This window comes from Lepisosteus oculatus, chromosome 2 (genome assembly GCF_040954835.1).
Source record: "Lepisosteus oculatus isolate fLepOcu1 chromosome 2, fLepOcu1.hap2, whole genome shotgun sequence".
Taxonomy (NCBI): domain Eukaryota; kingdom Metazoa; phylum Chordata; class Actinopteri; order Semionotiformes; family Lepisosteidae; genus Lepisosteus; species Lepisosteus oculatus.
The window spans coordinates 22,409,265-22,423,759 of record NC_090697.1 but is presented as its reverse complement, the minus strand read 5'-3'; the positions used below and the strand labels follow the sequence as shown (position 1 = coordinate 22,423,759).

General features: G+C 37.1%; 1 protein-coding gene across 4 annotated transcripts in view; it reads left to right on the top strand.

Moving 5' to 3' along the window:
- The window catches only part of greb1 (growth regulating estrogen receptor binding 1), a 56,278-nt gene that overhangs the window by 412 nt on the left and 41,371 nt on the right, over window positions 1-14,495 (top strand). For 3 of the 4 annotated variants that reach the window (XM_015352124.2, XM_015352117.2, XM_015352108.2), the window contains exon 1: window positions 51-186. The exons of the other annotated variant lie outside the window; for it this stretch is intronic. In XM_015352124.2, the coding sequence (XP_015207610.2) occupies window positions 82-186 (105 nt within the window). In that variant the 5' untranslated portion in view covers window positions 51-81. Of the gene's footprint in view, window positions 1-50; window positions 187-14,495 lie in introns of those variants that run through there. 4 annotated transcript variants of the gene reach the window in all.

Sequence of the window (14,495 nt, the reverse complement as noted above, 5' to 3'; positions counted from 1 at the left end):
AAAGATGCAGAATGTCAACTGAATTATTTTTGTTTCTTAAAGTCCTGAAATCCTGAAGGCGCAAATTGGTTTTCGTATTTCATGATGTGGTTTGCAGATACTTTGCAGAGTTTATTTACCTATTATTATTGTATAAAGTGCTCAGTGATCATCCAAAGCATAAAGCGCTTTGATTCTGTCTCACCGGTAAGAGCAAAATATTATTGTAATCATGCAATGCCTGGTGCATTTCTCAACCTGCGTGAAGATGAACAATACCCGTAGTCTTGACATCTTCTGTTGTATTTTAACGAAACATTATGAAATATTACATAAACAATAGAAAATGGAAATGCCAGATATTGGCAGTTATGAGAACTGGTGTCATAATCACAAGTGGTGCTCATATGCCCATTCAGTATTTAGCAGTACTTTAGAGTGCAGAATATAGAAATCCGTGATTAAAAGATTTAGAATTTTCATTGTACGATATGGAACTACATTCAGCACAATGCAATTGCTTTTTGGTGACCATATTTAAATATTTGTGTTGAATAAACAAAGCGTAAGATGTTTAGACATTTTAATTGTACATCACGTAATTCGAAAACCCGAAAAAGCATATGTTTTGAATACAGATTGCTTTTAACTGTTCAAATACTGCTAGTTGTCATCTCTCCGTACAGCATTACATTGAACGTTTTAATGTTGAAGTTTGTTGGACTTTGCAACACACACATATGGTAGTTAGATTTAATCCTTTTCTACTTAATTTTATGTGCAGAGTACTGGGATTTTTTCTCTCCCTCCAGTAGACAAAACAAAGGTTTTATCTTTCCAGCAGTTTTCAAGGGCAGTGCATGATATTACCACATTGATGTTCCTCTTGGCCAAACTAAACTATTTGAGGAAATTGGAGTAGTAAAATACTTTTAAAAAGACACTGTTAACATTGCTAATATTTACAGTACATGAAACATTGGGATTTATTGTAAAAGTCTCTACTGCCCTTGGGATGTGATGGTGAGGCAAGTCTTTCATTACTATATATATACAGTACATGATATATTAGTTTTAGAATTTAAAACATCTAGCAGTAGTTTCACAGATCCTGATTAACACTTTTCTTGGACATCCTAGTGTTAATTAAGAAAATTCAGGATAACTGCTAATCAGGCTGTGTGAAACCCATCCCTTAAGTTTAACCAAGAATTTGTTTTGTTAATTTGGTCAAATTCTTTTAATTGTATGGTGTACTGACTGAGCCAGCAGCTATCAACAGGAACCTGTATGGATTATATACAGTAGATACATTTGCTTAGATGCAAGACGTTAAATCAGAATATGTCTGTCTGACCTAAATATGTTAGATTTATCAGCTGCCAAAAGATTAATGTTTTCTCTGTTCGGGAATTAAGAGTTTCCAAGATTACAAAATTAATGAAATTTCACATCCAGAAGAGGTGCCTCTCACCTAAGATTCTTTATCTCTCTTGATTGCATGTAGCTTAGTGACAAAGCCAGAGAAAACCCTAGGCTAACCTAAGGTCCTTGGAGTAGACTAATGAAACTAGTCTATAAAACATTTTGAGCACGATCAGCACAGTGAAGTAATGAAAATATGAAAGATAAAAAGTCAGATATGCAGCTAACACTAAAAATCTATTTTATAGATGAATAGGTAAGTGCCGATTTATACATGTATAGAATGTAATGCCAGTGTAGCTTAACACTATTTTTGAGGAAACATGCAGCACAGGAAACAATCGTATTGTATCATTGAATGTTATGAGCAGGCTCGATACTAATAATAATTTGACACTCTGAGGCTCTTTAACTCAAGTCTGAATTCCGCTGTAAAGTGTCATGATAGGATTTTGATTTTTTAAAAGGGAAATACGGTATGTAGCACGAATCACATTGCTCATCCATTTGTAGCACCTTTTACTGGATAAAATACCTGCCCTGGCCTCTCTCGACATAAAGAATAAAGTCACACTATCTTGAAAGGAAAATATAAAGTCTCAGCCTTAAGCCTGTTGCGGGTCTGGGCTGGATGTTATCTTCCTGTTCTGGAAACAGGCTTTGCTGCAATTAGTAAACCCAAGTGATTCCTAAGCCAGAACATCAGAGCAGCATGCAGTAGTTAGAATTCTGGCTTTGACAGACATTTCAAGCATGGGTCAGACAAGAAAAGTACTGCCTGTTTTGTGATGATCACAGTATGTAAAAAAAAAACATATAACTTTGACTAGGATTTAAATTTGTTTATAGTCAGATATTTGTTGAGTTATATGTTGATTCCTTGTAGCATGTAGTTTAGTTATTGGCTTTCAGTGCCCTCTGAGAAAGTAGTCAGTTTTCATACCTCAGAATACTACAGTTCATGTGTTGAATTGTGATTCCACAAGTACGTGTCTGTGACTGAGTGATGGTGATTGATGGTTTTTCAGTTCTAAGGCAGTAAGTAAGCACTAAGGTGGACACTAAATTACCCATAATAACTGGTTTCAAGGAAGGAGGATCAGAGGTCTATTGACTCAAAGGTTGGGAGGCACAGGAATGGGGGATAGGCCTGTATATGTGATTACATTTCTTAGTTTCCCAATAAGCCAATTAGGAAAAAAGGTTAACTTTGCTTTCCAGTGTCTTTAATCCAAATATCTGAATAATTGTGATGCCTTTAACAATTTAATAAGCTTTAAAATGAACAGTTTAATTTTATGTCTCTTGTGCTTACAGGAATTGCAGTATATGGCTACATTGTACCGTTAAATACATTATGAAGTTTAAGTTTTCTTTCAAGTGGTAAATAGTAGTTTGTTCAGGACCGTTTTTTATTGATAACATTTCAGTGGTAGCATTTACACATGTGTTAGCACTGCACCATGCAAATATTTCTGTTTTTTTATTTTATCAACCGTGGCCTATACTTGGTTATACTGTGACAAATACATCTCTCAAGCTGCGTTAAAAAACTCTGCCACTGTATCCCTTGTGGCCTTAACAACATAAACAGGACATAAAAGTAAAACTGTTGCAATATTTAAAGGTTTTAAAGTCTTAAAGCCTACCAATGGGAGTATCACTTACTTTTCTGTCTCTTGGATGTACCGTGTAAATTATTAATTTTCTACAAGAAAAGGTTGAAGGCCTTTCTCTGTTATTCTGCATTTATGAGCTGCAGTGGTTCTACAATTTATAGGGTGAGTAGAAGCAAGTGTCTGACTCAGAGGCACTGAAAACCCAGCTAGAGAAAAAATATCAATCCTGATCCGCCTAGCTAAGGTCATAGTGGCCAGCTGGAACTTTACATTAGTAATCAAGCTTTCCTAAAAAAAAACACGCACACAAAAAAATCCCAGGCTTATTGGTTGGATGCTGAAAAGGAACTCTGAATGTGACTGGCCACCCCTGAAATGAGATCTTTGTGTCAGAGGGCAGAGGGCAAAGGGCGTGGGCCAAAAGAAGTCAAAAGGTGGTGAGAAGAATGGCTGGGATGTCTTGCAGGCTTTCAGGGCTTCTTTGTTTCCATTGAGCTGCTGGTGAGGGTGATGTCTGTGAACATCAAAGCGGTGCCCAAACACTGTTATCTAGCCTTGCCCTTTGCCCCACTGCAATGTAATGGCCTTTACAGAGGTAAAAAATACTGGGAAATCACTGAGTGGAGCTGGCAGCACTTGGCTATTAATTCAGTCAAGTCCTGCGGATGAATAACATTTGTTTTTTTCAGTCTGCTCTTTCTTTATATTGTATGTTTGTTCCCCGAAAGGCTCTAACCTTCTGGTATCCAAAAGGAAAACAATAAATTTATCCGTGGGCAAGAAAAAAACAGAGGAAAGAGATGATAAGTGCAGATTTTCTTTTTTACATGTGAACAAATCTGATATTTATATTCTGACAAAGTCTTAAAAGAGCGGGTGTAAAGCAGATAAAGGTATCAGGCAGTTGGAGGGGGGCAGGTCAATATACTGCACTTGCTGTTATTAGAAGCACCTGTCCTCTTGGTATTAATGATATACATTACTTGTATTTACAATGCACAGCTTCCACATTATTCCTGAGCACCAAATCTGTAGCGTTATTGCAGTACAGTAAATACTAAGGAACTTTTGTCACAGTTGTTCCTGGGGTTATTATATATAAAGATTTGATTGAGCAGAATCGTTTCTGTTTCTGAAGGAAAAAAAAAGTCATTTAAGTTCTGGAAATATGCCTCAAGTATTTTGCTTCTTTGTGGCATACAGGGATTTTCCAACATTCTTAGTCAATACCATAAGAATAGTTTGGAAAATCCTTTGGAAATAAGGTGAATAGAAGAAAGACTTTGCCACCTTTTGTAGTGTTGTCATTATTATATATTATTATTTCCCTGGCCATGTTATTAAAGCCAATACCTTTCTTTAATGGGAGCACCTTGTATTAACTATTAACCGCCAAAGGGGCTAGATGGGAGAGATGTTCTTATATTGGTGATGTTTTATATCTTCTTGTGAGTTCAAGAGCAGTTCACAATATATTTTTTATTGCTAGTTTCAAATTCACTATGATGGTAAAAGTATTATTTCTTAATATAGGACATTTTATGCTAATAAAATTCAGAACATGTTCTTGAAATTTGTTTTTAGCATCATAAACAAACAATTCTCATTTTAAAATATAAAGTTCAGCATTTCGAATACGCTAATAAAATAATGTGTTTTGATTAATATACTGTGTGAAACCTAAGATGAAAGTAAGTGAGAACACTGAATTTTAGGTAAAATTAATAATGATTTGTGGTTTGGAGTTGCCTCCTGATGCTTATCACCCTTTTCATTTAGTTTTGCTGTATGCCTAATCTACTTCCATTTTAAGTGCCAGAGATGTAAAAAATGCCACCCTCTTTCCCTGCTTGTTACCCAAGTAAGAACAAACTGACAGAGCTTTCTACATAAGAATGAACTGATACAGTCGAGAGTTAGCCTTCCAGTCCATCTAGCCTGTTTGGTTTTTAGTTACTGTGATTTAAAAATCCCACCCAGACAAGTTTTTTAAAAAGACTGGGTATCTGCTTCAACAGCATAGCCTGTTCCAGACCCCCCACAATCCATTATGTAAAAAGCGCCTCCTGTTCTGAGCTCTAAAAGCACTTTCGTGTAGCTTTCACTTCCACTTTCCACCTTTGGTTCTTGACAACACCCAGTCAGTCCATTGGGTCGACCTTGTCAGTGCTTTTGAGGATTGTGTCTACTCGGGTCCCCTTGTAGGCTTCTCTGTTCAAGGCTAAAAAGATTTTGTTCTTTCAGCCGTTCAGAGTAGAACATTCCTTTGAGGCCGAGAATGTATCTGGTTCGTCTTTTCTGGACTGATTCCAGAGCAGTAATGTCTTTTTTATCATGTGGAGTCAAAAGCAGTGCACAGTATTCTAAATGAGGTCTTACTAGTACAGGGTATAATTCTAACGTGGCATTCCTTGATTTAAATTCCATGCCTTTATCTATAAATCCCAATATTCTCTTTGCTTTTTTTATGGCTTTGTCACAACGTCTAGAAGATGTAAATTTGTCAGTTCCTTTCTGTTTTTAATCATGTAGTTGTGTGCAGAAAAATCCTTTTAGAAACTCCTACTGCCATGACTCAGTTTTATGACAGGCCAAATAACTAATGTCGACAAATGTACAATCTTATAGTAATCACAAAGAATCTCTGAATCTAAACAAAAACAGTTGTACTCTATGACAAATGTAGGTTTCCTTTTCACTTGTGCTCAGTGTTCAGTTTTCCTCTTGTTTTCTAAAAGTATTGTAAATGTACACTGTTAGAGATTAACAAGGCTATCCGTATGTAAGGGGAAAACAATATTTTTCTTAAACAAATTTCTAAATAAAATGCAGTGAGCAACATGTGCTTCCCTCTCTTAAAACTAATAACGCCAGTCTAAGATACAGAACTAGCGAGGAAAAGCATTGTTATGGAAAATACAGATTAAATGTTTTTTTTTTACTTTTTACATAGATCTGCGCAATTAGGTAGAGTTAATGTAGTGGAAAGTAAACAGCACAGGAGCAAAAAGCTTTTTGTAGTTGAATTGGTAATAACATTATGTGAGCAATGATTCTCCAAAAGAAATAAAAAGAATGAATGCTATTAGAGGAGAGAGTTTCAGATAGCCTTGAAAAATAATAAGAATAGGTTATAGGATTTGATTCAAAGCCAAGATGAAATTTTAAGAACTCTCCATTATATCAGAGGATGCATTAGTGCAGGAGATCTAATACTGTATATGGCTGATTCTTTTTCATTAATTTTAATTTTGAAAGTTCCAGAAAATAAAAAAAAGCTAATAGGTGGTTTATTTAATAACATATCTTTTATATCATTTATAGTTAAAGTGTTGAGTATTTTTCAAAGCAATTCTAGGAACAGGTAGATTTTAGCATAGTTCTGTTGAAAACCTTGGTTTTATTAATGTTTTAAAGCTACTTTAACAAGTTCAACTGTTTACTTTTGAGTCCGTCCAATAAATTGCAAAACCTGTAAACATATATGAGATCTTCAACTTTCACTACTGTTAGTCCTTTTTGTATCATTCATTGCTGTGATAAATAAAGGCTTAAATCCTTAGTTACACCAGACACCATGCGGGGGTAGTGTGAAGGCGAACACTTCTAGATCTTGTTTCCATGTAACTAAGACAGAGTTTACTAATTGGCAAGGATTTGATCTTTTTAAAGGAAATCAGAGACGCTGCCAGCCATACCAAGTCACAAACCACATCTGCACCATCCACTTCTATTTTATAATTGTTAATTTATTGTCGGTTCGTTGGTGAATGAAATGCTGAATTCATTGTTGGGATGCATAATTCCTAATTTACAAAGAGAAGGGAATTAAGGTAAAATGGTATTTAATGGTAATTCAGAAGTAGTGATATTGTCAGACTTAACAAATATATGCTTGATAGTTTTTGCTTTTAATTAGACATTTCAATGATAAATAATTTGTATATTGTTTGGTTGCATCATATAATGTCTTGTGATGCTGCAAGGGGCGTAGTCCTCGAGGGACTATACATTCCCTGAAGCATGAGGCAGGTACTTTTGCCCTCACCAATAGCTGCTAAAAGAGCCTGTCCACAAAATGGCATCAGCCAGCAATAGCTGGAACAGGGAACATGCTGCATGCCCTGTTCCAGCCCATATAAATTGATGGACAAGCTGGTAGTGACTTGCTGATGCCAACTTGGTGGAATCAGGGAGAGCGTATGGAGAGTACTGCATCGCATATGATTCTGCTTGACTATATGGAACCATAAAGTCCAGGACTGGAGGAGAAACTGTTTTGAGGAAAAGAACATGTTAAGAAAAATGGGCTGCAATTTGGGGGAAAAAAGCCCTTTTTATTTGGGTTATTTAAACTGTGTTTCAGTTAAGAAGCCAATGTGTTTAACCACACTGGTAGGCAATGTAGCTGCCGGGTGTTCAGGAGCTCAACAAAGAGCTAGATTTATTTTAATTTGTTATTTTGTTTAAGCTTCTGTTTGTTTCAATAAACATAATGCTTTTATAAAAGTACTAGTCTGTCTTAGGGGTCTGTCTGTGTGTTGGGAATCTCTTATTTTAAGTTCCCTGTGGTGACCTTGCCGTTCAGTCTCTTAGTGTCATAACCAACAGATGAGGTTTCTGAAAGACAAAGAAGAGATTTAAATATGCGAAAAGAGAGCAGGAGTGAGAAGCCAGGGGAATCAGTCAGTTTTCACACCAACACTGTTTTTTCAGCAGTCACCACTGTTTTTGGATTGTGTTCTTTACCGGGATATTTGTCTTAATATATATGTGGGTTGAGTGTTTTTGCAGGTATGTTTGCAGTGGCTCTGCGATTAAATGATTATTCACTGCAGTAGCTAGTCAGAAGCTAAACATTTTTTTCCTCTCCTGGAAAGATACTTTTTTTAAAAAAACCCTGGTCAGAAGGAGCAGTTTGGTGCAGAGGTTAAAAGGTGACTCTTTATGGCATCGTGTCTGACTTTCGGGAGGTCATAGACATAGGTTGATAGAAGCTGTCTAGACTGCAGGAAGTCCTGGTATTTGTTAGGTTCCTGTTGAGGTCGCTGTGTTTGGTCACACGTTGCACAGGTACACAAATCCAAATGTGTCTTTTCTGAATATGAATTTATTATCTGTATATGTGAGCAGTATAGGCAGATTGACATCAGTACCTGTTTGTGTTGGTATTAAGGACAATTAGATGTTTGTACAGAGAATAAATAATAGGGATGCATGAAAGGGAGGTTATGCATTGTTTGTAAGTGCGCATTGTATGTGTTAAAAAAATAGCTGGTTTGAGTCTTTAATTCCAGTTTCTAAAACTGTAGTCTTAGCTGAACCTTTTTATAGAGGCTGTCAATATCATTTCTTTGAATGTTCAACTTCTGGATTATAATATTAATTTATTTTGTTGCATAGGCAAAACTTACAATAAGCTATGATAAACACTGATTTTCAACTGATGTTAATAGCTGTGTCTGCAGTTCTGTGACCAATATGTTATGTTTTGGATTCTGTATTCCGGAGGTGGAGCTCCTGTTGGCACCCATTCAATGTCTCTTATTTTTTTCTTTTACAAATGCCTGTATCCTCATATTTAGCACTTGTGATTTCTGTTTCTTGTTTCACTGTGGAAATTTCATAAGGTTAAACTTTGTCAATTCAAAGATTTTTAATTGTTGAATCAGGTTGCTTCATATTTCTTTTAAACCCAATTCCTGCTTTGTCGGAGACATAGGTTTGGGTTATAGTGAAGAATCCTGCCCAAACAGGAGGAGCTGGGACTAGGTGAATGACAGATTATTACAGGTTGAGGTTACTACTCATTAGTGCTGTAGAATAGCTTAAATGAGACTGACGAAGAGAAGAGAGTGATAGAGGTTTTCTGATCCCTGAAAGGTGAATGTTTTTCAGGTTGTCCACATCCTGATGGGGGTTTGGGTTTTGGGGCTTCAGGACTCCATGGACTGCAAGACCCCCCTGGACTTCAAAACCACAGCTGGCTGTGAAAGGGGGAATGCACCTGTACAGCATATCTGTAAATCTGTTTATTATAACAGACAGAGCCCTGTGGGTGTTAGCCCACTGGTTGAAAGGGAAGTGGGAACAGAGGAGCCCTGCACTGCTTAAGTACTCAAGTTATAAGGGAAGCAGTAGCAGTGTAAAGCTCTCCTGATGGTCTTTAGTCAGACAGGGCTCTACCTCAGTGCAGCTCTACCTCAGTGCAGCTAGAGATTTTCCCTAGAGGGGAAACATGATTAAATATATATAATCCTGGAGGATGTTATGCATAGAGCAAACAAAAGGTTACAAAGATAAAACTCCTGTGGTTAAAGTTATAGAAAGTATGCTCATATGGTTATGGTTAGAGAAAGAGAGATCATACGGGTATTGTGAGAGACAGAGTAACAACTTCCCCTAGGACGCAGTTAAGCTCAGGGTGTAACTGAAGGCTAGACGTCCAGTCCTGACGTTAGTGTGGCTCTCTGTTGTTGTGAGAGTCTTTGGGTTCTAGACTCTCTATGACCAGGGAAACCCCACGACCAAAGAAGAAAAATCCAGCCTCGGATAACTCCACACTTCAGTTTGCATAGCTGAGAAACTGTGAGTTAACACTGCTGTGAATGACAGGTGGAAGGTGGCCATGGCGCTCATCTTGGCAACCAGAAGGGGAACCTAATACACAGAGGGCACCTCTGAACATCACTAAACATTTTAAAATAAATCCAAAGAAATGAAAAGATCTATAACCACCTTCTCAGGTTCCTTATGTTCTCTGTATTTCTGTTCCACATGTGATGGTCGTTTCCACGTTCGCTTCTTGCTCCACTCCTTTGCTCCCTTTGTCTGACATCTCATCCTTCTCAGTGTGGTGGAAAATGCAAATGATCTTAAATGTCACAGATGAGGAAATGTTATGCAACATTTGTGAAGAGGCACATTTGGCTTCCAAAAATCCCAACTACTGAAGTATTCGAGTGCACATGATTCTAGTACCTTGTGTAAACTGTGTCCAGGGTATTGTAGACACCATTTTACATATTGTGAAAATATCTAGATGTTGTTCTTTTTTATCAACTATTCTAAACAAAATTGTTCTTGTTCAGAACAGTTCTAAAACTTCTTTTGAATGATTACTACATCATTGGGCTCTCAAGGCAGAAAAAAATTGATCTAATTGGATGACCAGACCACAGCTATAAAGATGCATTGGGAGCCATATTCCCTCTGTGGCATCACTGGATCCTGTCCTGACATAGTTTATATGGAAGTGGGATATTTAGTACTAGGAATATGGGGTACAGTGGACACTTGGAGTGCTGTGGCTGATGTTGTTAAATCCTTACTGGGGATGCATTTCTGTTTTCATTTTGTTATGTCTTTCATGGAAAATTTTAAATGAATAAAAACTGGTTCATAATTGAATTGTACTGAAGCGCATTGCTGCAACCAAGAAAAAAAAACCTCCTGCGTTTTGCACTCCATGTAATAATAATAATAATAATAATAATTGCTTACACTTATATAGCGCTTTTTCTGGACACTCCACTCAAAGCGCTTTACAGGTAATGGGGACTCCCCTCCACCACCACCAATGTGCAGCATCCACCTGGATGATGCGACGGCAGCCATAGTGCGCCAGAACGCTCACCACACATCAGCTATCAGTGGGGAGGAGAGCAGAGTAATGAAGCCAATTCACAGTGGGGGATTGTTAGGAGGCCATGATTGATAACAGCCGATGGGGAAATTTGGCCACGATGCCGGGGTTACACCCCTACTCTTTTCGAGAAACACCCTGGGATTTTTAATGACCACAGACCACGTCCTTCGGTTTTACGTCTCATCCGAAGGACGGCGCCTGTTTACAGTATAGTGTCCCCGTCACTACACTGGGGCATTAGGACCCACATGAGCAGCAGGGTGAGCGCCCCCTGCTGGCCCCACTAACACCTCTTCCAGCAGCAACCTTAGTTTTTCCCAGGAGGTCTCCCATCCAGGTACTGACCAGGCTCACACCTGCTTAGCTTCAGTGGGTTGCCAGTTGTGAGTTGCAGGGTGATATGGCTGCTGGCCATCTCCTGAGTTATCTCGTAATTATGAGATAGCAATGATCATTTCAGCGCATGAACAACCTCTTACTTTGTGCAATGGCAATACCTACAAGCTACTGATAGCTTTGCTGGAACTGTGAGTTTACTATTCTATGTAAATGTAGCATTGCACATGTCAAGAATAGTAAACTCACAGTTCCAGCAAAGCTATCAGTAGCTTGTAGGTATTGCCATTGCACAAAGTAAGAGGTTGTTCATGCGCTGAAATGATCATTGCTATCTCATAATTACGAGATAACTCAGGAGATTTTTTTCCCTTGGTGGCAGCAATGTGCTTCTGTAGAATTGCAGTACTCTGTAAGTTTAACATTTTCTGCCAAGACTTGTTGGTATTTCTGCACAGTGTAAATGCAGTGACATTTTAAAAGAAGTACAGTATATCCATGGAGAATTATTGTTTGTGATTCTGACTTTTATTTCAAGGAACAGATATTATCTGTATATTATTTTTTATCAGTATAAGCTGTATCATTTCCTTTGCAGACATCGAATTACATAGCCTGACATCATTGATGTCTTCTCATCTCATTTACATAAGCTAAATCTCTTTTTTGCCTCCCAACTCGTTCATTTACTACTTACCCAATCTGTACAGATGTGGAACCTTTTTTCATGATCCACATCTAAATAAGGTTTAGCTGACGTGATTTGTTTTCCACAAATAAAATAGAGTTGATTTAAAACATGTCTTATTTAGACATGAAAGGCAATTATAATCAGATGGATTTTTACTGATGAAATGGAGGACAGAGCTTTATGCGGCGGTCATTCTGTCAGAGTGTTTTTAAGACAAAGTATATTTTAGTTGCTCTCAATATGTTTCCCTTGGTTACAATTCAGGCCATTTGTATTTTAAAACATAATATATAAAGCAAACTAATATTTTTCATACCAGCTCATAACAATTGCCTACCTGTTATGGTAAAGTTTACTAATTGACAAAGAGAATGTTTGTCCCTGAGAAGAGTCCTCTGAGGTGTTTGTGTGTCCTTGTTCTATTTCAATATTCAATATATTGAAAAAGCTGTATTTTGTATGGTGCTGCTGTTCAGTTGTTTCATAGTAAAGTCTTTCTGCTTCAATACATCAATATGTATACTATCACAGTATGTGTAAATAATTAGTATATGAGAATACAATTTGTAGATACAGTATTACAGTATGTTTCAGAAGTGGTTGTGTGTGGCTTAAAATTAGACAGGAGGAAGACGTGCTTCATATCATGTTATGAATAAAAAGGCATTTTGGAGCAGATGATTTATGATTCTGCAATTGTGGAAAAATTTAAATCAGCACTACTTTTTACCTTTTTCAGTTAAGTAATCCTTTGGCACATACTCATACCCATTAAAACATTCTGGATTTTTACAAGGACAGTACAAAGTGAGGCAGATTGCCTTTACTGGAGATTGCCTGTTCTTCCACATAAACTTGTTAAAACAATTTTGATGCAGCGTCTATATTGAGGTATTTTTTCAACTAGAACTTCTCTCACAGTAATAATGTTTTTTTAGTAGTATTGATGTGGATGAGAAGAAACACAGAAATTGACTCCAGGAAAGTTTAAAAGAACATTTGAGACACAAATTGTCTTTGAATGACAGAGACCTTTGGGTGATTAGGACAGCCGAGCTGACGTTAGATCATGCTGCTGTTTTCTGCCAGTTTTACTAAGTACTTTGGAGAGAACAGTCTGACCTATGAAAGCATCATATGCTGTAGTAGACCGTAACAGGCACTTTCTGTTTTTTTTCATGAACTGATTTAATGGCTGCATACTGTGTTCCCTCAACAAAACGCGTTCATGGATTGGTTTGTTAGGTGCCAGTGGTACATTATATATACTGAAGGAAATAAAGGGCGAGATGATCATTTTTCTCAAACGTCTGTAATAGCACAATATTCTAAAGACCAGGCAAACAAGTTATCTTAGTGTAAAATGAATGCTGTTTGCAGGCAACATTTGTTTTAAATATCTACTGAATATCTACAAGAAGGGAGCCAAAACATTTATTGCAAAAACTGTGAGTAGTTTGTGTTTCATTTTCTGTGTTCTGTTATCCTTCTTCTTTCTCTCTTTTGTACAGAGTGACATACTGTACTGTACTATATATTTAGAGCTGAGCCTTTGATTGCAGCTACAGTATCTCAAGTACTTTAGGGACAGCAGCAGGGCCCCATGTAGGATTTGAATCCATTGAATTGATCTTCTCTGTATTTTTATTTAGCTATGAATTAGTATAATCACAAAATTATCATAATTGAAAAACAGAAACAATGTTAACATAATAAGTTTAATTAACTATTTATATAATTATAACATTTAGAAAAACTTATTTTAAATGACAACATGTTTATTTCCTCTTTAATCCAAAGACATTATTATGGCCTATACTTATTTTAGATTTCCGTTAAAGTAAACTTTGCTATGTAATAAAAGTAGAGAGTTGACTTTCAAGGTGATTTCATTAATCATGCTCGGCTGGTTTAACAGGCATGGTTTAGTACAGAGGTGTTTGTGATCTTTCCCAATTCTCTCGAGAAAGTAAATTAAATTGTGAGACATGTCAGATAATCATCTGCATCATTGATGGAGATTTTAATTAGTACTTCAGCAGAGGCAGGCACACTCCTCATATCAGATGTACTCTTGTTTTTTATAAACTTTGCTTTTTTTTTACTGGGATGCGTTATTTAGATATGCCTGGGGTATGGGAATGACATTTATTCATATTTAAATGTCAAGATAAGGGAGAGAAATCTATTTCTGTCAAACATAGGGGAATTAAAGTAAAGGTACATTTCCTGTACACTAGAATGTGTGGAATTCTTGTAGAATAGAATATCCATAAATTTATGTTACATTTTCTAACCACCTTGTCCAGTAAACGATTGCAGGGGGTTGGAACCTATCCTGGCAAGAAACGGGCGCAAGGTGGGATACATCCCCTGGATGGGATGCCAGTCCATCGCAAGGCATACACAGACACATTGTCCCAGAAGCCAATTAATTACCAGTGCATATTGCATTTGGACTGAATATGAACACAGGGGCAACATGCAAACTCCATGGAGAAACAGTAGCAGCCCAAGAATTGAACCCAGAACCTCTGTGTTCCCTTTGCCACTGGGAAAAGAACACAATTACATTTTGGCCGTTAAGTAAGAGGAGACTTACTTCACGCACAGCTCACGGGTGCAATCTAGACCCTTTTGGTTCCTCTTGTATCTGTTATAATAATCCCAAAGCTCTTTACAATTGGATAGGTGTGAGAACAGTTATAAGGATAGCAAATTAAACATGACTGTACATGACTGTCAACAGTCAAGCCAGGATCAAATAACCATCAATTCCTCAATTTTTATAAAATAC